The 27,937-nt window shown below is 44.7% G+C and overlaps 1 protein-coding gene across 2 annotated transcripts in view; it reads left to right on the top strand.

Moving 5' to 3' along the window:
* Epb41l3 (erythrocyte membrane protein band 4.1 like 3) overlaps positions 1-27,937 on the top strand; it is a 212,318-nt gene that overhangs the window by 114,713 nt on the left and 69,668 nt on the right. For both annotated transcript variants that reach the window (XM_038315264.1, XM_038315263.1), the window contains exons 3-4: positions 16,049-16,251; positions 19,805-20,002. In XM_038315264.1, coding sequence (XP_038171192.1) covers positions 16,060-16,251; positions 19,805-20,002 — 390 coding nt within the window. In that variant the 5' untranslated portion in view covers positions 16,049-16,059. The remainder of the gene's footprint in view (positions 1-16,048; positions 16,252-19,804; positions 20,003-27,937) is intronic.

Genomic DNA, 27,937 nt, shown 5'->3' with positions numbered 1-27,937 from the left:
AATTGTGAGCTAATTAATTGTTAGACATCAGAGGCGCCATACTGCAGAAGTCGGGAAAGGCTAAATCCTACTATTCATTTGGCTTTGGGATACAGTGAGTGGTCTGGAAATCTTAAGGCTGAAGGGTAACTGATCCAGTGAAGCATACTGTGTGGGAAAGGAGCCCAGCAATAGTAATCTGTATTCATTACGGTTCAGTTTGGTAGACCACAGGACAGCCAAGGGCTTGGGGTCAGCCTGCCCTGGAGCTGAGTTTCCAAGACATCTTTAGACACGTCACTTTAAGTTAATGGAAGCACTATATCCAAACGTTAACTCGTTTGAATACTTAATCCAAACACTGTGTGATTTTCATAAGAATTGAATGAAAACAGTGATAGATGTCTGGAATCTTCGTGTCCATTTAGTTCTTCACAATAGGAGTAGCTTGTCCATATATCGTTATTGATTTGACCTAATATTATGCATGCTACACAGACAGGTCTTCAGGACTTGCTGCCTGGAGATACGACATTTGTGGACAGCTCATCTCTCTGAGTTCCTGAAAGGCCCTTTGCTTTGCTTGCTTTCTCTCTTTTGTTTCTAATTATCACCACATGTCCTTACAGAGATGAGTTTTGGGAGTGTGCATGAAGCTTCCTGTTAGGAGCTAACTGCAGAGATCAAAGCCTTAGGACTTGCAAAGGCCTCCGAAAGCTGCAGGCTGCCTCCTCGCTCCGCCTCTTGTTTGAATTAACGGGGCTCCAACAGTGAGTGAGGCCCTCTGTGCTCTTGTTCTAGCGAGATAACAGAAGTGCAGACTGCTCATTTATGCACTCATATCGTTCAGAGTCTGCTTGCTTGAAAGCTCTCTGGACGGATAGGAAATTAGATGCCCAGGTTATTGGAGGCAGCCATCTTCCGTTATCCTCAATACTGTGGGATAAGGTACCATCCAACGACCAATATCATGACCACAGGTCCTTCGATATAAGGGGATATGTTGGCACCCTCACTGAGGTGCATGAGTTGGGCTTCTTAGTCAAACCTCCCTGTCTTTAAATCTCGTGATTATGAGTGTAAGCCGCATGGGAGCCGGAGAGCTCTTGGTGGCAGCAGCGATGACTTTACAGTGCCTGTTGTAATTTATTCCCTCACTGTACCTCACACCATATTTCTCACAGACGCAAAGTCAGATGTTGGGTAATAGAAAAACATGCTCCCGAGTTACGGTGCCAAACTTATCTCTGTGCTGATCAGATCGAGTTGGCCAAGAGTGCAGGGAAACGCACGGTCTCCATTTACCTCTTAAAGGGGACGCCTGGGAGTTTTGATGGGGGTTGGGCATAGACTACTGGCGAGTCCTGCCTCTGACCTATGGCCTGTTAATTCTCAAATCTATACTGGAGTAAAATTTAGCCTTGCCAACTTAGAAGCTTAGACCCACCGTATGAAGTTTAGGGCGGATGAGGATCTGGAAGCAGGTGTTGCCGTTTCTATTTTCTTTAGAAACAGCGATGATCTCATGGTTTTTTTAAAGGGCAGCCTATGGCAGGATCCTGAAGGTTCACCCTCAGTTAGAGACCTCTCTTTATGAAGGAAGAAGGGAGGGCTTTGTGGCTTCCCATCTATACTTAAGTGAGTAGTAGGAAAAATAATCTTTACAATAAAATAGAATTTTACCAAAAGTTGGGCTTACTAATGTCTGGGTTATGTAAAATAAAAGGGATCAATAAAAGACTGTTGGCTAGATGGAATTACAGATGATCACATAATCTAGGAAGATAGGTAAAGTGGAGGCTTCATGATTTCCCAGTGTGTAAACTTGAGCAAGAGAGAGAAAGCAAGCTGCGCTGTTGGAGTGTACCAGGTTCTTCTTCCTTTCAGGCCTCTAACCAGCTCCCAAATCATAACATGAAGACTTCGTATCAGTTATGAATCTCGGCCTTCTCTTGTGCTCATGTCTTACTAGCTCTTACAACTTAGCCTGTTTCTCTTTCTCTATGTTCCATCTCAGGGACTTTTACCTTTTCTGTCTCTCTGCCTTATTTCTTGCTGTCTCTGTCTGTCTGTCTGGCAGCTGCCTGGCTTCTGGCCCTAGGCATCTCCCTTCTTTTCTTCTCTCTTCCTCTTGAGCCTAGATTTCTCCTCCTATTTATTCTCTCTGCCTGCCAGCCCCACCTATCCTTTTCCTAGCTAGCTTCTGACTGGCTGTTCAGCTTTTTATCAGACCAATCAGGTGCCTTAGGCGGGGAAAGTTAAACAAATGTAGCATAAGCAAACATGACACACCTTTACACAGTTAAAGTAATAGTCTGCAGCATAAACAAGCGTAACACATCTTTACGTAGTCAATTTCCATGGCATTGGAGGAAGAAATTTATCTTTGACTTTGGACTATCCTCACCATTTAAATACTCTCATGTAACGTGTGTGAATTGTACACAGACCTAGCTGTATTAAAGGGACATGTCCGTAACACAGCTGTGACAATAAGCTTGGAAGCGTGTGTATCTCCCCTGTGACCAGCTATCCTTCCTTTCATGGGCACAACCCACTACTGGCAAGTAGCAATAACATCACAATAGGCTTTAAAAAAACTCTATCAACAGCCAACTCCTGAAGATCCACTGTCCCTTAGTCTTCCTTTTTGGGAGCCAGGAGGCTGTCTTTGGTTTAGAGGCAGTTTTTGTTTAAAGACTAGTTGAGAAGAGAATATGCAGTGTTTACATTATACTGTATACACCGAGGGCATAATGATAGTTGGTTCTCACGAATTGATTTACAGTGAATAGAAAATGGAGCCGTTGCTATCCTTAGCTTATGCACCCATTCTTTCTAGGATTTAATTCCCCATAAAGACCGAGACTTCGCTGTTATATGTCTCATCATGTTCTGAAATTTCTATTTTGATTTAATGTTTTCTTCATAAAGTCTCTAGAATACTGTTAACGTGTTGCCTTTGGGAAAGGGAAATGAAGACATTGTCGATTCTGAACTCCATTTCAGTGCTAGGGATTGCTAATGAATTGCTGTAAGCGTACCTATCAGGAAACAGAGCCCAAGTATTTGTGCTAACTTCTAAAAATACAGATTGTTTTTGGCAGTTTCTAATCCCAGGAACAACAACTTAATTATTTCTGCTGTATGCCGAACACTTCGTTAAAATGAAAACCATAAATGAACTGTCTGTAAACGGTGCCCTGTGCTGGATGTACGGAGTTTATTCTAAGTCAGTTCAGAACGAAACAGAATTGGCATGTACACAATTTAGAAAATTAAAACCATTAATAGCACCAAAGGGATTATTGTGTGGCCCTCATAGAAACTTTAAATAGTATCTGTTCAGGCTCCCAGTGGCAGTAGTAAGCAGGCTCGTCTTAATTCCGTGGAGACTAGGGCTCTGTCAGCTTTGGTGTGAACACCAGAAACAGGTGCTGTTTATCTTCTAATTCCCAGATGAAGTCTAGAAGTACACCTCAGCCCTACATGTGAATGTTTTACTTACCTGGGAGGCTGGAGCTATCCCCAAAGCCACAAAAAAGGCGTCTATTAGAGACAAGGCCAGGCCTTGCTATTGGGGACTGTAAGGGTTGCTCACCAGGTTAGCTACTGACTTCCAGCATCAAAAGCGGTGAAGGAGCCATTGGGGCAGCATGTGGCTGAGATGTGATACCTGCTTGTTGGTGGCCTCCTGCCTTACTATCTCTGTTTGAGAGTGGAATATTTCACCCTGAGGGACCCTTTTGTTTATGAGAGCTAACATTTGGAAGACGTTGGGTTTGCCCATTTCCCCTCTTGGAAAGCTCTAGTGGGAATACTGGCTGGTCTTGGATGGATACCTGCTCAGCTCACTCTCCTGTGCTCCCTAGCCCTGGTGTTTCCTGTCACCTGGACTGTCACCATTGCCTGGAAGCTGGTTTCTCCTAGCTAGCACTTGTGCTTCCTTTCAAGAAGCCAAAGAGACTTTGTAAATGTGTTTTGAAGACTCTCTTCTCCCACTTCAAATGCTTCTTGGCTTTTCTGAAAGAATCTAGCTTCATCCACTGGCTGACGGGTTCTGGCCTCTGCCCCATCTTGTCTGCTGCTCCCTCCTTTCCCACACTCTCCTCATCGCAGCTGGACCACAGCAAGCTCATCTCCTTGTAAGGTCAGAGCCCCAGTGTGCATTATCTCAACCCTACCCCGTCACCACAGAGCAGATTCTTCTTGATATCTGAATGTTGCTTAAATGCCCCTCCCTGCCTTAGATAAAGCCTCTCTAATCACTCAACCTAAAGAAGCCACCATCTACTTTAATTGGTCGACTTGCAGAACAAACACATTTCCTCTTTCTTCCTCTAACAGAAGCTCGGCCCTGTCGGAGTAGAGAACTCATATAGCTTTATCTGATGGGTCTCCAGGCGTCAGAACAGCTGCTTTGGGAATGTTCATGGAAGGAACAGATTCCTACATGAAGCACGGATGTGCCAGTATTAGCCTTAACTGATCTCCCTCCAGCCCAGAGCAGGAGTATTGGTCAGTGTGGCTGTGTGTGTTCTCCGTTGAAATAGCCAGCCACACTCTAGGATGCTCAACTTCCCTTCCGTGAGCTCTCAAGTACAGAAGTCCCTGCTTGGCATCGTTCGTGCTTTTGAGGGAATACACAGACGAAAGCTCCTAGAAAAAATTCAACTAGCCACTCCCCACCCCCATAGATTTGATCGCAGAGAGTTCTATCCCTCAGGAGCCTGTTTCTTCTATCAGGAGGGTTACTGAGGTCTGTTAAAGGTCCCATGTGGCTCAAATCCTCACTTCACAAGAGGGAAAATCAACTATCTCTTTCATTTAAATATACTGGGGAAACTTGAAGAAACAAGCAGGGGGAGATTCATAGTATTTTAAAGATGGGGTTTTGTACTTTAGTGTCTCGCATCAGTTGGATCTAGAAATAAAAATACTAGATAGATACGATGTCCATAATGCTTACATAATTATTGTATCAATATATTTTTAGATATGCAGATGCATGCTGAATATATATATTTTAAACTGTATTTGGAAATTTTTTTGCTCACTTATAGATCAGTACACTTCTAATCTGAAAAGCTAACAGCAATACAGAAAGTGAAACCAGTTTTCGAATCCTGTAGGGGAAGTATGTTCTCCAGCTTTTCCCATTGTCTGAGTAGTGCCCTGAAGAAAAACCTTAATGGGCTCCAATAGTTAGCCAAAGCGTCAACTGATCTGTGCAGTAGAATGAGGCTGTCAATGGCTCCCTGTCCCACGGAGCAATGAGCTTTGGCCCTGGTCTGAGGGTCAGTTGGTATCTCCGACCTGCCCTTAGATAACTAAACTTCCTTCAGCATCATGCAGCTACCACCACCGTGTTTCTTAGTAAACTAGAATTTTGGAATTTTAGAACAGAAAGTAAAACCAAATTCCGTTGAGATCACTGGGCTCATGACATGGGTAGGTCACAAGCCCAGGTCTCCTGGCCACTTTGCACCCCCCTCCTCCATCACTGTGCCCCGTCACGGTACACACACACACACACACACACACACACACACACACACCACCACCACCACCACCACCACCACCACTCAGGACTATCCTCACCATTTAAATACTCTCATGTAACGTGTGTGAATTGTATACAGACCTAGCTGTATTAAAGGGACATGTCCGTTACACAGCTGTGACGATAAGCTTGGAAGCGTGTGTATCTAGCCTAATGCAGGGACTGGTCTGCCTCTCAGGGTCACCACTCAGAGCAAGTGCTCTTGAAGTAGAGGACTGTTGTATCTGTTTATTTACTTATTTGATCTTATCAAATTTCCAACTCACAACAGTGAATTGCAGATGTGACATGTTAGTCAAATCGTCCCCTGCTGGTGGATTGTGTCTTCCACAAGTTTGCAGTGGCCGTAGTTTGGACTTAGAGATTCTTCCTAGAAATTCCAGATTTCTGCTTCTTGCATCATCTTTACACATCAGTCAACGCTATCAGAGTTGAGATGTTGCCTTATATGATTTAAACTTAGTATGGACATTATGTGTATGTATACACATATATATATGTGCATATGTATATATATATATATGTATGTATATATATGATGTGTGTACGTGTTTGTGTATATATACATGTTTATATATATAACAGCAGGATTGTCCCTGCTGTTCGCAATAAGCAGTATTTCAATTCTGTGCTGTCAACATTTCTTAAGGTAGTTGATGAACAGCCATGCACGTTCATCAACGTGGACATTTTGAGGAGTAACTAGCCCAGTGCAGGTCATCATCCTTTGGTCTGCTTTTGAACTGAATGTTGACAGAGTCCAGCTGGCTCCTTTGATCCTATTGATCCTTATGGTGCCACAGTGTTTGTCAGGTAACAAGTGAAGTCTTAGGATGAGAACAGGAAACCTTCCACAACTGACCTTGCTTGCCTCCCTCCTCCGTGCTTAACGAGTCACCCACTCACATCCCATCCACAGCAGACCTTGTGACCTTGGACAAGTATGCGTGATCTTTATCATTAGTGTGTTTTTACCTGACCAGTAGTCTCTGCCTTTGACTCCTTCCTGTCTGCCTTCCACTATTTCTTTAAACGAACTTAAATGGCAATGTGTGGCCTGGATTAAAGTGCTGGGTAAGGAGAGAGGGGGTGTTGTGAACCCCGTGTGAGGCTACTTGCTGAAGTGGGGAAGGCTGAAATAGGGCACATTGGGGGTTGAGTGGTGGCAGAGTCACCTCTCAGAGGCATTCAAGGTTCTGGAGGCAGAAATGAGTGGTCTTGGGCTTCCCTGAGATACCGACGTAGATCAGGAAGAGAGGCAGCTTTCTAGATGACATTCAGGTAGTCTGAAATCCAGAGAGACGACACCTGTGGAGGGAGTCTATATTTGTCAACTATATTTGGGAGTTGACTTTAGTTTTGAAATCATAGTGGATAAGCTTTCCAAGAAAGGGAAGTGCGAGACAGATTTCTGCTTGGCTTGGAACTGAGGATGGGAAAGAGGCCACTGGAAATAAATCAACCAGAAGACAGAGATGGAAAAAACCACAGTGTCATACCCGAGACACTGAGATTGGTGGTCACCTAGGATTTATTGGCTCCTGAAAGGTCCCTGGGAACCTCTGTAAGTTTTCTAGGATAATGGGGAGTGTGTAAAGATTGAGCAAAGAGAAGCATGCGTGGGACAGCACAGTCTTCCCAGAGGCTTGGCTCTAACTAAAAGCAGAGAATTGGGGGTCAATCCTGGGAGGAAGAGGTGGCCGCTGTTCAGAAGGGTGGGGTGTCAGACGAACAGTGTATTATTTTGGTCTCTTGTGAGTTGTTTCAGGTTTGCTTTCTGTTTTGCTGGTGCTGGTAGTTTGTTTGATGCTGAGGCATTTGCTCAAAAGCACATGGAAAGTACGCAGTGGACAGGAGAGAGGGTCCTGATGTCTTCTCATTGCCAGCAGGGGCTGGTTTTCAGCTCCTTGGCCAATAGAGCTCCATTGTCACTGCCCTTATGCTGATGAAGGGCTCCTGCAAAGGAAGGTGATGTCACTTACCACCAAGAAAACAAGGTGTGATGGGCAGAAAGAAGACCCAGACCCACGGTAAACGTGCAAAACAAATTTAAAGAAATGTTTTGATACTGCGGCACAATGATGAAATGAATATTATGAACTTATTTGTTGTGATGGGAGCAACGGGCTGTGTTCCCGCCCAGCTCCCACACAGCTAGCTTTACACCCGAAATAACAACACACAAATTGTATTCATTTAAACACTGCCTGGCCCATTAGTTTCAGCCTCTTTTGGCTAATTCTCATATCTTGCTGTTAAAACCCATATTTAGTAATCTGTGTAGCAACCACGAGGTGGTGTCTTACCAGGGGAAGGATCTTAAGCCTGTGTCTGTCTCAGAGAGGAGAGGCATTCGACTGCCTGAGGCGTCTGGCCTGACCGCTGCTTTCTTCTCCCACAATTCTGTTCTTTCTACTCTACCTACCTATATTCTGTCCTATTAAAGGGCCAAGGCAGTTTCTTTATTAATCAATGAAAGTAACACATAGACAGATGACCCTCCTCCATCACTTATTGAAATAACAGTGTATAAGAAAGAACTCTCTTTAGTTGATTGTTTCTGGTTGTTATTTTAAAAACATTTGTTTCTCTGTGGCTGTATTGGCATAGAGGGAGGGAAGGGGATTAATTTACTGATCTAGGCCAACAGGGCCGGTCCAGTGTGTGTGTGTGTGTGTGTGTGTGTGTGTGTGTGTGTGTGTGTAATATGAACTTATGTCCTATTATGTAGGTAAAATTGGATATTGATTCTAGTGAGAGCCCAGCATGAAGAGCCTTACATTGTTAAGAGTTGTTGCTTTGCTATCTCTCGTAGCCTTTAACCTTCTCTTTTATGAAAGGTCATCCAATTCCGGCAGGGGTTTTATTCACGCTGTGATCTGTGGAGGGCTGGGAACAGTAGCATGTCTAAGAAAGATCCGGTGGTGGCACACACGTTTATTTTGAGGTGTGCAGTGCTGTGATTCGTGTAGTATATGATAGACAAGGTGTGATGTGGGATATTCATAGGTAAAAAATTATGCTAAGTTATTTTTTTTTAATAGCTTATAGGTAGCTGATGGATTCTGCCCATTTTTGTGCTTTTCTTCCGCTTGCCTGTGGCCGGCTGTTAAGGTTTCTGTTGCTGTGAGAAGGCAACTTGAAGGGACAGTGTTTGTTTCAGCTCACAGTACCGTCATCAAATGAAGACAGGGACAAGGACTCAAGCAGGGGCAGGAGCCTGGAGGCAGGAGCTGTGTGGAGACCATGGGAGAGCTGCTTACTGACTTGTTTCTAATGGCTTGGTTGGCCTGTTTCCTTGTAGAACTCAGTACCACCTCCAAAGTGGTGCCACCCATGGTGAGCTTGTCCCTCTCAGGTCAGTCATTAGCCAAGAAAATGCAGGCCTCCCCACAGGCTAAGAAGCTGATGGGGGGCTTTTTCCTTATTTGAGGTTCGCTCTTCCCAAATGACTCTAGCCTGTGTCAGTCAACATAAAAACTGGTCAACACACCGGCTCTCTGCCCTGAAGATGAGCCTCTGAATTAAAAGACAGAGCTAGATTCATAACTAGAATTATACTGTTGACACCAACCCTGGGATGTTTCCTTCTGTTTTCCCTGACGTTTCACGTTGAGTGAATCTGAAAGACCGATGTCACGTTTACAGAGACTCCTGTTCTGATGGCATTGTTAAGTTTCTGTATTTGTACGTTGTGTGCGTGTGCATGCACACGTGCGTTTGCGCACATGCAGCCGCAGTGCACACGTTTGGAACAGAAGTCAACTTTCTGGGTCTTTCTCCTCTCACTTCCCACCTTACCTCCTGAGACGGTATCTCTCACTGAACCTGCTAGGCCAGCTGACCAGTGAGCTCCGGGATCTGCCTGTCTCTGCCCACCCAGCACTGGGGCAAAACACAGCCCACTGCTGCTGACTGCATGCGCGGATGCGGGATCTGTGCTTCCTTGCACAGCGAACACTTTATCGCCCATGGCTTCAGTCTCCATGTTTGGTCACTTTTCAACTGCAGGTTTATACTGCCTTGCTATGAGAGCTCTGTGGCACGGCTTCACTTTTTAACCTGCTCCTGTGTTGAGGAAACGAGAGAGAGAGAAGATAAATCACAGAAAGACCATGAAAGGTCCAGATTTGTTGAGTCCAGTGGGAGGAGCTGGGCCTCTGCTCTCTCTCCCGTGCGCGAGTCACCTGCCTCTCTACATCAGGGAAGAGACTTGCTTCTGGTCTGTGCATCTCAGCAAACTAAAACACATCAGTTATCCGTGTAACATCTACATGACACAATACGCTTATTTGCTGACAGCTATTTCCATGTGTTATATCCATAAAGATGATTATAAAAGGAAACAGAAACATTTATAGCTTGAAATAAGATTAGAGACTTCTTGTTTTTAGAGACTGGGTTTCTATTATAGTCCTACCTGTCCTGGAATTCACTGTGTAGATCAGGCTGGTCACAAACTCAGAGATCCGCCTGCTTCTGCCTTCCATTTGCTGGGATTAAAGGTGTGTGCCACCATCACCCGGTGAGATTCTGTACTTTTATTTGTCCATTTTATCTGTCTGAAATTTTTGATCTTGTTTAGTGTATATGTGTGTGTTTGTATATTTATGTAGGTGTGCATGTGTGTGTACATGTTATAACACACATGTAGAGGTCAGAAGACAGCTTCAAGGAGTCAGTTCTTTCCTTCTGCCAGGTAGATTTTGGAGGCTGAACTGAGGTCCCCTGGCTTGTTGGCAAGTGCCCTTACCCTCTGGGCCATCTCGCCTGTCCTTTGTACCAATTTTGACATCCAATTATTAAGTTTTAGCTGCCGTTTGCTCAGCTACTCATAACAATACAACAAAGAATCCTGAATAGGATATTCATGACATAATAAAAAGGTCTTTACGATACCCCAAATTATTGTGATAACATGAACATGATTTATATGTAAGAACTACCTTGGTATAGGAAAAATAGATCTCTATTTAAAATACGCCTTCTCTCATAGTCATTTACGTTTTTCTGTTCTTACGACTTAGCGACTGGTGTTTTGCTTGTTGTTTATAGAAAGGCTGTGAGTAGCTAAGCCTTTCCTTTTGGTTCTTTGGGAAGGTTTTCATTCTGCCAACAGCAGCACTGTCTGAAGAGGCCAGCAGCATTCCCGCGGGCTGCATCAGTGCTAACTACAGGCCCATGTTTCTGACTGGGTAGCGGGAAACACGAATGTTTCTTTTTTCACATTTCCCAGACATGTGTAATTTTTAATATTTGTGGAAATCTTTACTCTGCAGGGTCTTCAGCTCGGAGACTTAACTGAGTTCTCTTTACTTTACCATAAAACAAGAATCTCTACTCTGATTGCTTTAAAGACTTCCCCCAAAGGCTAAAAATATGAGCCTCCAAGATTGTATACCTAAGAATAAAAGAAGTTAGTTATTGCAAATAATGTTCCTGGCTATAGTTTGGTGCTGAGGATATTGGGGCGTGAACACACAGGAATCTCACTCTGTGATACAGATCGAATTTCAAGAGCACAAAGAATGATTCCAGTATTGGGTGACTGTAGAGAGGAAACTCTTGAAGATACAGCTAAAACGGCTGTGTGATCAAGGGGAGCTTCTCTGCCAACACTTGAAGAACAAGGGAAAATATGTCTTCCATGTCACCAAAACCTTGAGGCTTCTAGAAGACTGATACAATTTAGATACTTAAAGAGAGCCCATTTTGTGTTGGAGGGAACAAACAGTGGCTGCCAGGGAGGAAGTTGGGTCCTAGCCATAACTTTAAGGCCACAGTAATTAGGAATTTGGATTTGACTTGTGTGCCCTGGGAGCTGTTGAAGGGTCCCCACCAGTGAGCCATAGGTTGGATTTGTGTTTTATGAAGATAGACAGAGTGAGCAGCAATGGAACTGGGAGGAGAGTTGGGGGTAAAAGGGGAGTTAGTAGGAAATAGTGGGGCTCATGGAGTGGCGGGGAGCAGGTTCCAAGTGGATTTGGAAAATAGAACCGTCATTTTTTATTAGATAAATAAGGTAAAGGAAATATCAGGTTTCTGGAACTGTGAAGAAAACATTTCCATTTCTGCAGCAAAGGGAAAGGAGGGTATGGAGAAACAGCTTTGGAGAGAGAGCAAGAAAGATTTCGGGGGTGTTGGCAAGGGGGTGGTTTGATCCCAGCTCTGAGCACAGAACAGAGCTCTGAGCTGGAGCCCGGGAAATGGAACACAGGAAGTATTTACAGCCCTGGGAAGCATGCTGTTTGCTGTGGAAAAGCTCGCAGAAGAGAAAGTTCAGAATCGAATTCCCTGATTGGACTGAATGTAGGGCTGGACTGGAGAAGGAGCTTACAGTCCAGGAGAGGAGGGGCCCAGGCAGTCAGAGAGCCAGAATGAATGGTGTGTCCTGAGCCCCAGAACCAACGGGTGTGTTGACAAGGACATCTACTTTGAGAGCCAGGGCATCAGATGAGGACATCTAATCATGAGCTGACGGTCTGCTGGGTCAGCTGCAAGAGCCACTCCAGCGCCCTGGTGGGATCGTCAGCTAGAATGGGGGTGACAAAGGAAAGAGCAGACAAGAGAGAAACATGCTAGTGACTGAAGGGCCTGCAGGTGCCTTTTGTGGGGGCGTGGATGCTAAGGACGACACAGATTACTGTGTCATAGAATAGTCAGAAACAGGTGGTAGCTGTGTCTAAGGAAACCATGCAATTAGCTGTCATTGCCCAGCCAAGGTGGAAGCCTAGGTCATGTGGTTTGCCTTTATAAAGATGATCTAGACATCGAATGAGGGTTTAAAAATATTTTTATTAGTTCTTTGAGAACACCACACAATGTATTAAATCATTTTTTGCCCCAACTCCTCCCAGATCTACTCGTCCCTTCTTGTTCCATTCCCTACCCTAACATTGTGTCCTCTCTTAAAAAATGATTTAAATTATTAAATTACTGCATTCAGTTTATGCTACCCATAAACCTGGACATGGGACCATTCACAGAAGTATAGTCAACCTACCAGGGACCACAACCTCAAAGAGCACCCAATTTTCCTCCCCTGGCAGCTTTCAGTTGCCAGGGGCTCCTTATTTATGGGTGGGATTGGTACCCACCTCCTGACTCCGGGCAGGGCTTCTGTCTGGCTGGCTCAGTTTGCACAGGTTCTGTGTCTGCTGCTGTAACTGCTGTAAAGTGCATATGTGCAGCTGCCCAAGGATGTTCCCTGCTTCTGGCCCTTAGGGTCCACCTCCTCTTCCTCAATGATACCTGAGCTTGGGAGGAGGGGATATGATCTAGAGCCCTGGGAGGAGGGGATGTGATCTAGAGCCCTGGGATGAGAGGATGTGATCTAGAGCCATGGGAGGAGGGGATGTGATCTAGAGCCCTGGGAGGAGGGGATGTGATCTAGAGTCCGGGGAGGAGGGGATGTGATCTAGAGCCCTGGGAGGAGGGGATGTGATCTAGAGCCCTGGGGTGGGGAGGGGATGTGATCTAGAGCCCCGGGGAGGAGGGGATGTGATCTAGAGCCCCGGGGAGGAGGGGATGTGATCTAGAGCCCCGGGGAGGAGGGGGTGTGATCTAGAGCCCCAGGGAGGAGGGGGTGTGATCTAGAGCCCCTGGGAGGAGGGGATGTGATCTAGATGTTCCAGTTAGGGCTGAGCATTCTGAACTCTTACTTTTTGCCCCTTGACTAATCATGGGTCTCTGTGTTAATCACCATTTGCTGCAAAATAAAGAAGCTTCAGGAATGAAGTTTTATAGATTCACTAATCTAGGAGTATAAAGGTAATTTGTTAGGGGTCAGTTTATTGCTATGTTTATTTAATAGGACGGTAATATTAAGTTCTCCCTTGTAGCCTATGACCTATGCAGCCATAGGTCCTTGGCTCAGTGATGGCACCTGTATGTATTTCCAGTTGTCTTACTGTCCAGATTTGATCCTGTCGTCACGCCTCTTCACATCCTCAAGCGAGGAGGGATGGACTAAAAGAAGACAGGAGGAGATGGGTTTTACCTTAGACCGGTGGTTCTCCCACGGGGGTCGCGCATCATAGCAGTAACAGAATTGCAGCTATGAAGTAGTAATGAAATAATTTTATGGTTGGGGGTCACCACAGCATGAGAAGTTATATTAAAGGGTTGCAGCATTTGGAAGACTGAGCGCCACTGCCTTGGATGTTGCAGTGCTAGGGGCAAAGAGGCAGGGTCAGGGGTACTATGTTGTAATTGCTGTTATACTGCATTGCCGGCCTTGTATATGGTCCTCAGATGAGTTGACTGCTAGAACTGTCTTTCACCTTCCTGAAATTCATTATGACATCTGAACTCCACAGTGCTCTCCGTCCCCCAACACACACGTGTTTGCACTCGTACCGGATTCCAGAGTAAGCTGACGAAGGAAGGGCAATATTTGCTTTCAAGTTGCGCTTAAAAAGCCAAGTGTAATGGCAGCATAGCTCACAGTCTCGTTCTGGGGTTGATATTTGCATTGCTTAGGGTGGCTCAGCACATGCCAAGTTGATATGTCTTTTATTCAGCCGAAGAAATAGCTGGTGACTGAGAGGAGGAGCCTCCATGGAGAGTGTGGATGAAATACTCATGGGTGTTTGTGATGTGCCTTTGCTGAAGTAGTTTAATTGCCAAGTGATGGATTTGCTGTAGAGTCAGCGGTCATAGTTGTATAATCAATCCTGTATCATACCAGTGCATATGTCATTACTTAAGGTGTTACACTGGCCCTTGGCTCTGAATAGATTTTTATTTTTATATTTATTTATTTATTTATTTGTTTGTTTATTTATTTATTTATTTTTGGTTTTTTTGAGACAGGGTTTCCCTGTCGTTTCTAGAGCCTGTCCTGGAACTAGCTCTTGTAGACCAGCTGGCCTCGAACTCAGAGATCCGCCTGCCTCTGCCTCCTGAGTGCTGGGATTAAAGGCGTGCGCCACCGCCGCCCAGCCTGAATAGATTTTTAAACCAGGTAATTAGAATTGTGACCAGGAATTGTAGGACATAGATTATCTCTAGGGTATTAACCATTTGGCATAGCGTCTCTCATGCTACACAGAGAAAGAATGAGTGTTAAGACATGGGCTTCTGCGAACAGGAGACAGAAGTGGCCGAAGAAGGCTATTTTGGTTTGAACATGTTCGACCGTCTCATTTGGCACACGTGGAAACTGAGGCACAAGATGCCAGTCTGGTTTAGAAGGTGGTAGTTTTGTGTTCCAGGATGTTTTTCAGGTGTGGCAGCGAATTGCTCATGAGGACCTTTGATTGAATTTCTTGTGGGATGTGACAGAGTCATCGTTCAGGGTTCACGGGCAGGAGGAGGGAGCCAAGAAAGCTGTGGGAAGGAGGGAGAGAGAGGGATACATGCCGCCCTCCGGCCACAGGACAGATGCTGCCGGTGTGACCCTTCCTACATATTTGTATATTTTAATACAAAAGGAAATGGCAGAATTGGGTGAAAACAAAAAGCAGCAAAGACATTTGCTGTTGCTAGAAGAATTGGATAGACTCGGGTGGGAGATTCATCCGTGGAGAGTGGAAGCCAGTGGATTATCTAGTCGTGCAGGTCGTTCTTCACAGGTGTTGGGACACACCTGCGTTCTGATGCTTCACGGGTGTTAGCACATCCAACAAACACATACTCCTCATCTGCTATCCTAATTAGTGTAGTGACTTTGAAATTTCACCTGTGGCCACGGTCTTTTATTAAGAGACCCCGGCTGATCATTACAGATTGAATTCTAGTGTGCATTTGTCCCAGTTAGGGTTTCTTTCCCTTTTAGGGGGAGCAGTATTTTAAAAATTTTTATTTTATGTCCATTGGTGTTTTGCTGTGGGTGTCAGGTCCCCTGGAACTGGAGTGACAGACAGTTTGGAGCTGCCGTGTGGGTCCCAGGAGTTGAACCCGGGTCCTCTGGAAGAGCAGTTAGTGCCCTTAACCCCTGAGCCATCTCCCCAGCCCCCAGTTAGGGTTTCTATTGCTCTGATGAAGCCCCATGACCAAAAGCAAGTTGTGGGTGAAAGGGTTTGCTTGGCTTATACTTCTACATCATTATTCATCATTGAAGGCAGTCAGGACAGGAACTCAAACAGGGCAGGAACCTGGAGGCAGGGGCTGATGCAGAGGCCATGGAGGGGTGCTGCTTACTGGCTGTTCCTCATGACTTGTTCAGCCAGCTTTCATACAGAACCCAAGACCACCATCCCAGGGATGGCACCACCCACAATGGGCTTCACCCTCCTCCATCAGTCACTAATTCAGAATATGCCCTACCAATGTTATGAAGCTATGTGTTTTTTTGAGGTTCCTCCTCTCAGATGACATCATGTGTTACATGTTCATTTTGAGCCACTGTGGGTCCCACTCTTCGTGGTACCCCTACAGAGTGCCTCTCTGGTGTGCAGTGTGGGACTGTGCTTGGCTGTGGCACCTCTTCCCCCCTTCATGCAGGTTCTCCTGGATAATTGCACCTAGTGACAGGCCCTTGCCTCTCTCTCTCTCTGCTTGCAGAACAATCAACCATGACGACCGAATCGGGATCAGACTCGGAATCCAAGCCAGACCAGGAGGCCGAGCCCCAGGAAGCAGCAGGGCCTCAGGGACACGCAGGGGCACAGCCTGGACCAGAGCCCGCCAGCGGAAGCAGCGAGGAGCCACCCGCACTAGAGCAGTTCCCGGCAGCTGCCGCACACAGCACCCCGGTGAAGAGGGAGGTGAGTCTGGAGCATCTCTAGGGAGGGCCAGTCAGGGCACCTGGCTGAGCACTGCTGCTTTGTCCCAGCCCTAAGGGCAGCTATGAAGGTCCCCTGCTTTTGCCCTCTCACTTGGGGGATCAGTGGTGATGCCTGGAAGGATTTCAGTGAGTGGCATTCCTTGGCCCAGGCCTGGACCGGTACCTCCTGCCTTTGATTAAAGCCATTACAGCCAGCAAACTCCTTACTGGAGACTGAGTTACTGACTGCCTAGATCTGAGTTTACTGGAAGGGCAGACAGCAAGCTGGCAGCCCTGGCTATGCCTCTGGCTGTTTTCATTTCATGCTGTAAAGGATGAGGGCAGAATTTATTTTTCCAACTGTTATTCTGACCTGAACATTGCCATCTACGTTCAGTGACTATATACACTTGTAGGTTCGTTGCTGTTGCTTGTGCCTGATGGGGTTGTCAGGAGTGATTACTTCTGCCCTTTGTGAGATGGTACTCAGTGGTTGGGTGCATACTTAGCCTGGGGAACTTTGGTTCCATCCCCACTATTATCAAATAGAAAAAATAATTAGTATATACGTAAATAAAATCGAAAGAATAAAGTATGGTAATAGGATGAGTCAGTATGGTCTTGAAGCTGCAAACCTGCGTGTCTTAGAGTGCTCGCTTGTGCATGATGAAGGGATCCAGAGCCCAAGGAGGGACTGACCCCTTAGTATTCTGAAGAGTTTGTGGGGTTAGAAATTTCCGATGTTTAGTGAACGGTCACGAGGTTAGCCTTTGGGTGAAAGACTCTGGAACTCAACATCACAACACGTTACTGTGACAGTGAACACTTGTTTAGGAGACAGGGTATTTTACTCTGGTCACACGGCATTTGCAAGTTCTGTTTTGTAGACAGCATGAATGGTGCTGGACAGATGGCCCAGCAATTAAGCGCACTGGCTGCTCCTGCAGCAAGTCTGGATTCTGTTCCCAGAATGCTTACCCTTGCTCCCAGCCTCCAGAATTCAAGTTCTAGGAGATCATAATCCCTTTTCTGGCCTCCGCAGGCATCAGGCATGCAGGCGGTGCACATACGTACATGCAGGCATAGCACTCATACACATAAAATAAAAATAAAGTCTTTGAAGAAAATGAAGGAAAAGGTGCCTTCGAGAGACTTGGCAAAGCTAAGGTGTGTACAGCAGCTGTCGTGACTGCATACCGTGTTCTGTAGTAAACGTGTTAAAAGCAGGAACCCCACACTGTAATATTGGTTACAAGTGTATTATGGTAAATCCATGAACCGATAATATGATAATTTACTATAGTTGAGTGTTACGTGCTCTATCCAAATGTCTCAGCTGTATTCTCAAGTGTCTGGTAATACAGACCATCCCAAACACAGGAGCTGTGCAGTGTTTTGGGTTTTACAGTGGCAGCTGTATCACAATGCAATAGGAATTATGTGTTTGCGTCAATTTTTCTTTATTCTTGAGAATTTCATGCATGGATGCAATGAAACAGTCACTTCTGCTCCCCATTTCCCCTGCACAGCTCCCCCAAAGCCCTCTCAACCTATTCAGCCCTTGTGTCTTAAGGGACCACTGTCATATATATGGTTTGTGTGGTGTTATGTGGACCACAACTGTAATTTATCTTCTGTAGTCAAATGTTTGAAGCCAACACAGGACATGATACTGAATCCGCAGTGGAAAATGTCCCTGGCTGCACAGGGCAGAGACCTGAGTAAAGCCTGTTTCTGTGCTTCGGAGGACTCTTCCGGGCCTTTGGGGTACAGGATGTTAACGAGGAATCCTCTAAGGTCTTCTGCCAAGATCTTTGCTTCATATCTGGAAGCAATGTCAGAGATAAAATTAAGTATATTTGGTTATAGAATGAGGATGAAAATGTGACTGAATTTGAATTTGCTTAATTTTGTGAGCCTTCAGGAAGTTTTCTACCCTCCCTGGTCCTCTCGTTCCTCGTTTATAACTGAGGTTTGTAGTTATACAAACCTACCCATCGGAGCAACGAGGACGATAGTGGAGTGGAGGGATTTGCCAAAATGCGGGACAGCCATGCATCATGCCTCTAATTGGCAGTTCATTTGAGACACTTGGTCTGCTTTTCCAGACTTGGCTGGTAAAAGCCTCCGCGTTAGATTCCTCTTTCGTGTGTTCCAGAAAGATCTGTCCTTGAGCGATGGCCCCTTATCGTCTGCATAAGGCAAGCAAGCACACACCGTTAACTCAGCCAGAAAGTTCATTTTTATACAGATACTTCAGTGGCGGGCAGACAAAGTCTCATCTTGTGTACTACATAGAAAATGGTGATTCACAGCAACATTTGCGTTAAAAGCAGCTTCGGTTGACTTTGCCTGCAATGAAACAGCAGTTTAACTATGTCGAGATCATATGTAAATTACAAAATATCTAAGAAGATGGATTGTGGTTGATAATTCCAGGATGACTTTACTTCTCCCTAAACTGTATGAAGGCCATTAATGACATTTTATAGATTTCTTGCATTGGCCATTTGATGCTTTAATACAGTCAAAACTGTCAGACTGAGTTGTCAGACCGGGTTTTTGTTTTGACTTTAGGGACTTGTTGAAGTTTACTCTCTGTTTCCTTGGCTTTTCAAGCTGGCCATTCCGTCCTTGTTTCTTCAGTTATTTTAACTGAAGCCTCCTGGTAGGCACCCTCCTGGACCCATGATTTAGAATACCTATGTAGAAATACAGACATTCGCCACTTTAGGGTTTTTTTTTAATATATAAATTTGGCAAAACTGTCTTATCATGTTAAGAACTGCTTATAATTCATGGGCACTTTTGGTGGAAGAAAGGACTACATGATCGATCTTATATATGGAAGTCAAGGTGGAAAATGCAGGGAAAACAGAAATCTATACCAAAGGTCTAAGACTAATACACTACAATGACTCTGCTTCTAGAATAGTGGAAAGTAATAAAAGTTGAAATAATAGCCGGGCGGTGGTGGCGCACGCCTTTAATCCCAGCACTCGGGAGGCAGAGGCAGGCGGATCTCTGTGAGTTCGAGGCCAGCCTGGTCTACAAGAGCTAGCTCCGGGACAGGCACCAAAGCTACAGAGAAACCCTGTCTCGGAAAAAAAAAAAAAAAAAAAAAAAAAAAAAAAGGTTGAAATAATAAACCATCAGTTCGGCCTTTCCTCAGGATCCCATGCCCTTCTAGTTCCTGGCTGTGAGAAATCCGGTGTCACTCCAAGGGTCAGCCCTGCACACTGGTGTCTTTTTCTGGGCACTATCGGGGTTGCGGGCCATCCAGCCACGCGTGGGGTAGAGTTGGCTCAATCGCTTCTCTGCTAAGTCTTGGGTCAGCCGAGAAAAGGCCCGCAGTGGTACACTTAGGTGGGTGGGGTTATTTAGGTGTAACTGGGCTTCAGGAATATTCCGATCTGTGTATCCACTCCTCGCACCGCAGCGGAGACGGCTCCCATCCTCTAGGAAGCGGGACCGCAGCCTGTTTCTCTGGAGCTGTGCCGTGTCTGAGCGGCTCACTGGCTCCCTACCCATTTCCTGTCTGTTGCCGTTCACAGGTCAGCGACAAGGACCGGGACTTCGCTGCCGCAGCTGCGAAACAACTTGAGTATCAGCAATTTGAAGACGATAAACTCTCTCAGAAATCCTCCAGCAGCAAGCTCTCACGGTCCCCGTTGAAGATCGTCAAAAGGCCTAAAAGCATGCAGTGCAAAGTGACCCTTCTGGATGGATCTGAGTTCGGCTGTGACGTGGATGTAAGTGTGTGCTTCGGAGCAGGGGACTGCCACACCAGTGTACAAGGTGACATTTCCCAGAACCGGGGAACTTTCTCTGCTAGACTCAGACCCACTTCCGCAGCTCGAACAGGAGATTACATTGCTACAAGCTTGCAGTGTCCCGAAATGTTGTCGTCCAAAGTAAAATGTGATAGTATATATAAAAACAAAACCAGATGGGCTCTCTTAGCGTTTTCCGCGTCAGGGACAAAGACATTACAGGCTTCAAAATGCACTTTGCTTTAATGCTCTGGCTATGAGCAACACTTCAATCAGTTTTTACCTTTTCTGTTGGCATAGTTTATGGCCCAGACACCCCGCGTAAGTCATTTACATAGTAGTAGTGGGATAGCTTAAAATGATCGTGCCCTTTTCTTTCTCAGTAATTATTTTAAAAACGACAAAAAAAAAAATCACACGTGGTAGACGTTGAATCTCCATGTAAAATATTCATCTTCTCTTTGTTGTATATGTGTGTCCTCACATTCTACATTCATCGGCCCCCATCCCCTCCTCCTCTCTTTTTTTAAAAGAAGACTTTTATTTTTAAAATTATGTGTGCTTGTGTTTATCTGTGTGAGTGGGTGTGTACCTGAGTGCAGTACCTGAGGAGACCAGAAGAGGGCGTCAGATCCCTTGGAGCTGGGGTCATTACCACCTGTGAGCTGTAGGAATGAGTGATGGAAGCTGAACTCAGATCCTCTGGAAGAACTGCTAACCACTGAGCACGTCTGTCTCCCATCCCTTTCCCTTCTGCTTAGAACCCATTTATCGTGCTAATTATATTTTGTGTGACGCTATAGTTGGAATTTTCTTTGGGCCACCAACCAGCTCCCAAATAAAAACATGGAGACTTAATTATGAAAGCTCAGCCTTTTCTTAGGCTTGGCCCACTAACTCTTTTAACTTCATTTAACCTGTTTTTCATTACCTATGTCCTGCTTTCCTGTTTCCTCCTGTGTCTGTCTGTCTCATTCCTGGTGCCTCCCCGGTGTCTCGGTTTCTTTTTGTGTTCCTAAATTCCTCCTCTTACTTACTCTCCCTTCCTGGAAGTCCCGCCTAGACCTCCTTCCTCGCTATTGGCCATTCAGCTTTTCATTAGACCATTAAGGTGCCTTAGGCAGGCAAGGTAAAAAAAACAACCACACATCTTTACACAACTAAACCAAATATAACACATCTTTACATAGTTAAGCAAATATTCCACAGTATAAAGAAACAAAAAATATCTTTTTTTTTTTTTTTTTTTTTTTGTTTTTCGAGACAGGGTTTCTCTGTGGCTTTGGAGCCTGTCCTGGAACTAGCTCTGTAGACCAGGCTGGTCTCGAACTCACAGAGATCCACCTGCCTCTGCCTCCCGAGTGCTGGGATTAAAGGCGTGCGCCACCATCGCCCGGCTAACGAAAAACGTCTTTACATATTTAAGCAACTATTCCTCACCATAGACAAATGTAACACTCCTTTACATGGATGTGTTATGTCTTTGCATGGTTAAACAAATATTCTGCAACATTATGCACTTCTATGCACAGTGGTTTTGTTGTTGTTTTTATTGTTTTTAGTTTTTTTTTTTCTCAAGAGAACACTCAAATTCATTTCAGAGTTGATATCATCTTGGTAGGAATAAGAGATGGGTTGCTAAGTTATTTAAGATTGCAGGAACATAGAAAATTGAATTCTTACATTAAACAAAGTTCCTTAATCTGTCATGTGCCAACGTATATAGGATTTAGTCTTATGTAAGTTGATGGGCTGGTGCAGTGTGTATCAGGTACTCAGAGTCTGCTGAGCAAGGTCTCTTTCTTATATTTTGCTAGCTCTGATTTTGAACAGATTTTTTTTCAGTCAATATGTGCAGTAGCCGATTTAGATGTTAATTAAAGGGAACTCAGATGTGAGCCTGTAGCTGGGTTTAGCTGTGACTGAGAGGGCCTCTGCAGTCTCATGGGAGATTACTTTTTTTTTCTATGAAGATCCACTTTGTGGAAAAATTTGCTGTGTGGGAGAAGCTTTCCCTGAGCTTTAATTGCATTTATATAATGAAATGAATGGGCTGCTTTATCATCCTCTGGTCATTGCTGTCATTTTTCTATGGAAGATTCTAGATGGAGAAAGTTTCATGTTTGGACATAGTGCCCTGGGGATGACCGATAATGTTTATCATTCTGCCAATTTAATTTATACCTAATGCTTTGGGTTTCTTATAGATAATCAATGGGATTTTGACTATAGAATACTTATTTGATAATTAACTTGATAATTTATTACAACCTTTAGTATCACTGTGATCATTTTAAGGGACATTTCAATGTCTTTCATCCATGACGTTATAAATTGGAAGGATTTCTAAACATACATTGTTTTAAAACTTTTACTGAAAAAACCTCTCACAATATATTTTATTTTAATCAGGTTTTTCCCTTCCAACAATTCCTTCCAGATCCTCCTCACCTTCCTACCTACCAACTTTATGTTTTCTCCCTCTCTCAAATAAAAACAAAACAAAATACAAAACCCCACAAAAATAAAAGTGAAAAAGCAAAAGACCATTAAGACAAAAAAATGCTCAAATGAAGCAAACTGAGGCAAAAAGTCTATAGCAATACCAAGTTTGCTTTCTGTTGATCAACTACTCCTGGGCATGCCCTACCCTGAACTGTCATTTCTATACCCATTGAGACTCCATCAGAGAGGCAGCAGGTACCACTGCGGACAATTGCTTGGCTGGGGTGGGACCCTGTGTCTGTCCTCCCTTCTCAGTGCCGGCCCACATCTTCCTTGAACCTGTGCATGCTGCCACAGTCTCTGTGAGCTCAGACGTCCACCAATCCCATTGTCCTGGACGACTCTGCTCTCCTGGAATCTTAGAATTTCTCATGTTCCCATAGATTCCTGAGCTCTGAGGAGCAGGATTTGATGAAGTCACCCCATTTGGGATCGAGTGCTCCAAAGTCTCACATTCTACATATTGCCCAGTTGTAGGTCTCAGGATTAGTTCCCATCTACTGCAAGAAGCTTAGGGAGACACAAATTTACTGGTATATCAGTGTATCATTAGGAGTCATTTTTTTATGGTCTTTTAACAGAATGGTGGTTTTAGGTTTTCCCCTAGGCCTGTGGTCTGTCTACTATCATGCCTCGGCCGCTTTAACAGTGTCGGATATCGGCTTCATTGCACGGAATGGGCCTTAAATCCAGTTTAAGACATTTGTGCCACTATTACACCAGAGAATGGTTCTGTGGGAGGCTCATAGCTGGGTTGATGATTCCCTTTGGTAGCGTGCAGAGTACCGGTACCGTGGACTCTGGTCAGTAGGAGGGATGCCTTTAGCTAGGCACCAATTCACTGCCCCATGGTCAGTGAGATTTATGAATGGTAGCTTCAGCACTAAGGCCTATGGTCACGTTATAGAAAGTAACCAATAACATTTTTTATATTTTAGAGATTTTCATGTATTATTTATTCTCTTGATGTTTAATTTTTTAGTTCTTTATATAGTTTGGATACTAACCCTTTTTCAGATATATAATTTGTGTCATGTGGATCATTGTCAAAGATCTTTTCCCACTCTGTAGGCTGCCACTTTGTCCAAATGACGGTGTCCTTTACCATGCAGCTTCACGAGATCGCATGTATTAATTGTTGTTCTTAGTGCCTCTGTTAGTTCAGAAACTCTTAATCTGTGCCAAGGAGTTCGAGGCTATTTCCCCACCTTGTCTTCTATCAGATTCAGTGTGTGTGATCTTACATTGAGGCTCTTGATTCATTTGGAGTTGAGTCTGTATGGGTGCTAGTGTGACTCTCTTCTTTTATTTTTTCTTTTTTTTATTGCTTTATAAATAATACCATTCAAAATTTCCACCTCCTCTCCTCCTCCCACTTCCCTCCCGCTTCCAGACTCCCCCTTCCACCCTCCCCCTCCAGTCCTAAGAGAGGGCAAGATACCCTGCCCTGTGGGAAGTTCAAGGCCCTTCCCTTTCCATCCAGGCTTAGGAAGGTGTGCATCCAAATAGAATAGGATCCCAAAAAGCCAGTACATGCAGTAGAGACAAATCCCAGTGCCATTATCATTGGCTTCTCAGTCTGCTCCAATTGTGAGCCACATTCAAAGGGTCCAGTTTGATCCCATGCTCATTCAGTCCCAGTCCAGCTGGCTTTGGTGAACTCCCATTAGATCAGACACACTGTCTCAGCGGGTGGACCAACCCCTCATAGTCCTGACTTCCTTGCTCATCTTCTCCCTCCTTCTGCTCTTCAACTGGACCTTGGGAGCTCAGTCCAATGCTCCCATGGGGGTCTCTGTCTCTATCTCCATCTGTCACTGGACAGAGGTTCTATGGTGAAATTCAAGATAGTTATCAGTCTGACTACAGGACAAGGCTGGTTCGAGCACCCTCTCCTCAATTGCCCGGGGTCCTAGCTGGGAACATACCCGTGAAAACCTGGCGACTCCTCTAGAGCCAAGCCTCTTGCCAACCCCAAAATGGCTCCCTTAATTAAGATATCTCCTTCCCTGCTCCCATATCAGCCCTTCCTCCATCTCAACCATCCCACTCCCCCAAGCTCTCCCCAACCCTCCCCTTCCCCTCATCCCACCCTCACCCCCGTGCTCCCAACTTTTGCCCGACGATCTTGTCTGCTTCTAATTTCTAGGAGGATCTATATGTGTTTTTCTTTGGGTTCACCTTATTACTTAGCTTTTCTAGCATTGCGAACTATAGGCTCAATGTCCTTTGTTTAGGGCTAGAATCCACTAATGAGTGAGTACATACCATATTTGTATTTTTGGGTCTGGGTTATCTCACTCAGGATAGTGTTTTCTATTTCCATCCATTTGCATGCAAAATTCAAGATGTCACTGTTTTTTACCGCTGAGTAGTACTCTAATGTGTGGATGTGCCATCCTTTATTATCCATTCTTCCATTTAGGGGCATCTGGGTTGTTTCCAGGTTCTGGCTATTACTATGAACATAGCTAAACAAATGCTTTTGTAGTATGATTGGGCATCTCTTGGGTATATTCCCAAGAGTGGAATTGCTGGATCCTGAGGTAGGTTGACTCATGCCCTGGCCTCAAACTAAAAGTAGCTTGGGAGAAACTAGATGAATTTAGACAGGCTGTGTTTTCCTCAGACACTTTCCAAACTCTTCTGTCTGGTGGAATAGAAGACACACCGTCCTCGGTGGAAGAGGCTGCGTCACTTCCCCGCCTGTTGCCCCAAGGTGTGTAGTCGCAGGAGAATTTAGAGCAGGACACAGAAGTGAGCAGAAGTCCTTTATGCACTCAATAAAGAATCATTTTACTTTAATAAAATTACGTCTCTTCTCATAGCCGACTTAATGCTGCTGTCATTCCCGCGGAATGAGCAAGGCCCAGCTGTGTCACAGCCTCCTCATGAGGCTTTTCAGTCAGTTAGAAAAGGTGACTTTCCTATTGTACGCTCATGATGACCGAGAGCACAAATGACTTCCTGGTGCCAGTTCCTTATCATTTGTTGAAAAGGTCAGCACAGGCGCGCATACACACACACACACACACACACACACACCACGAATAGCTTGGACCTCTTTACGTTTGAAATCATAAAGTCATGTTTTTCCTTGCTCAGTACTGCAGTGGGAAGAGACCTGAAGATCCAGAAAAGTAAACTATAAAGAGCATTTCTCTGACACCATGACTGAACACTCGTGCTCAGAGAATGCCCCATGCTTTAATGCTCGTGTTGTGTATTTTTCAAACTTTCCTTTATTGGTAGATTTACATCATTGTAGTATACAATGGTTTTTCCATTTGCGAGGCCTGTGCTTCTGTCATTTTTTTTTCAAACCTTTTTTTTTTTTTTGACCACTTGCAATATATAAAAAATGGTCATATAGGCAACTTAGCTTGGTGTATGCTTAGGGAACGTTTATATGCCTCCAAATTTCCAGACATGTCAACAAAATTATTAACATGATTTATCTTACGAGGACTGGAGAACCGAAATGACTTCTAATTACTAGTTTGTTATCATTTGTTGGAAGAGAAGAACAGAATCCTCCCTCTGTGTACAGCACAGGATACAATGGTCATCTCATCTCAAGTGTTTCCGTTCTGATGCTTCTATGTGGGGCAGACAGCTTTGTTCCTTGCCGATCAGTATGTGATATTGGAAGTATTATATAGTGTAGTTTGGTTTACATTCCACTAAGGTCCCTGCAGGTGGACTGTCACAGTGTGGCCAGGCTTCTGACATTTTGGCAGAATGTTGTAGTGTACAAATGGGTTATGGCCTTGGCAGCTCCCCTGGGGCATAGCCAGCTCTTGGGCAGCAGATGGGACCTGCTTAGAAGTGTTATCAGGAAGGTGGTGGTGGAGGGTTTCTATTCAGGGTTATTGAAAAGGATCCTGCCCCCTTCCTCTCTCCTCAGGAATTCCCCAATTTACTTAGCCCCTAAACTATCCTGTCAGTCACTGTGAGGAAGGCAATAGGAATGGAACCCAGGTATATGCATGGTAGATTCCTATCCCAGCAAAACAAATACCTTTGCGCTAGTCACACTGGAGAAAGAATTGAATCCAGACTGAGATAAATCAAATATAGCTTTTGAAAGAATTAGTAACATCGTAAAAGCCTTAGTCCCTTCCTGTTTAATTAGGCCTTGACTAGACTCAGATCTATGCAGGTCCCTCCATGATGGGTCCACATTTGAGTCAGAACAACAATGTCCCTTTCAACCATGAGGAGCCAAGCAGAGGCCAGGGAGATTGTCAAGCTGTGTCCTAAGTGTGCTTTGCTCCTCTTCGAATTCTGGTCAGGAAGGGATTTTCGAAAGTTGCCCAATGGTCTGTCTCTGTGGTTATTAAATTATCTTTTTGACTCGCACTCCTGTTTCATGTCCTGTACCTCTGAGATAATGATTGGAAGAAATGATTCCTCATCCTGACCTTTCTACTTCCATGGGTTATGCATAAAATACTTTCTCGGCCATTTCTAAGCCCTGGGCAGAAGGGCAGAAATGCCCTAATTCAGGAGCTTGATCCAACACTTATTACCTTTCTTGAATTGCCAGAAAGAGATAAATATAAAATGTGAGACATGACATTTTCTCAGCCTGCACAAATAGTGTTTTTCAAGCAAACTTGTAAATCAGAGATTTTCATTCTGTATGACTGTGGACTTTGACTCCTCCTGTGACATGCCTGTCTTGTCACATCAGACACCATCTCCTGCTCTAACCTAATGTCCCCATGCAGCAGCAGCACTGTCCTGCTTGAAGGATGGCCCCCTCCCCCAGAGACTCTGAAAGTGGGGGGACGTTAGTTATCCTTTCTTTGCTCATTGGACGGCTCGTTGTGCAACCATAGTAACGTTGCACACGAGGATGGTTAACGTGCCACGTCTCTTTTACCTGACAGAGATGGCCGAGAGATCTTCCCAAGGCGTTGAGATTTGTCCTCATTAAAGTTGGGTGGTGACAGGCTTTCTTACTAAAATAGTTAAAGCTATCCTCCTGGTATTCATTTTTAAAAAGTAATAAAGCTTAATAGTCCATCATGAGTGTAGTCATGGCCTATTAAGTCCTCTAAAGAATATTAATGTTGGAGAGGTGAATGTCGAGGAATAGGAGCTGTAAAACCATCTGGGTGTGCCGTCCATTGCAGGTTGTGTTTGGGAAGCCAAGTAGATTTTGAGAGCTTGAGTGAATTAAGTCATTAAGTGATAGGTAACACATTAAATACTGCCTCGGAAAGTCCATTGGAGAATTCTTTCTGTATTTGCCCCAGCTATCAAGTTATATTAATATGTGTATGTGCATGTTTGTATATGTGGGTTTGCTTGCATGAGTATGTGTATTTGTACACGTGTGCTTGTCTGTATGTATTGTGTGTGCATGCGTACATGTGTGTACACATGAGAGCATGAGTGCAC

The sequence above is a fragment of the Arvicola amphibius genome, chromosome 18, assembly GCF_903992535.2.
Source record: "Arvicola amphibius chromosome 18, mArvAmp1.2, whole genome shotgun sequence".
NCBI lineage: Eukaryota > Metazoa > Chordata > Mammalia > Rodentia > Cricetidae > Arvicola > Arvicola amphibius.
Note: the sequence above shows the minus strand (reverse complement) of the source record. Positions and strands in the feature narration are given on the sequence as shown.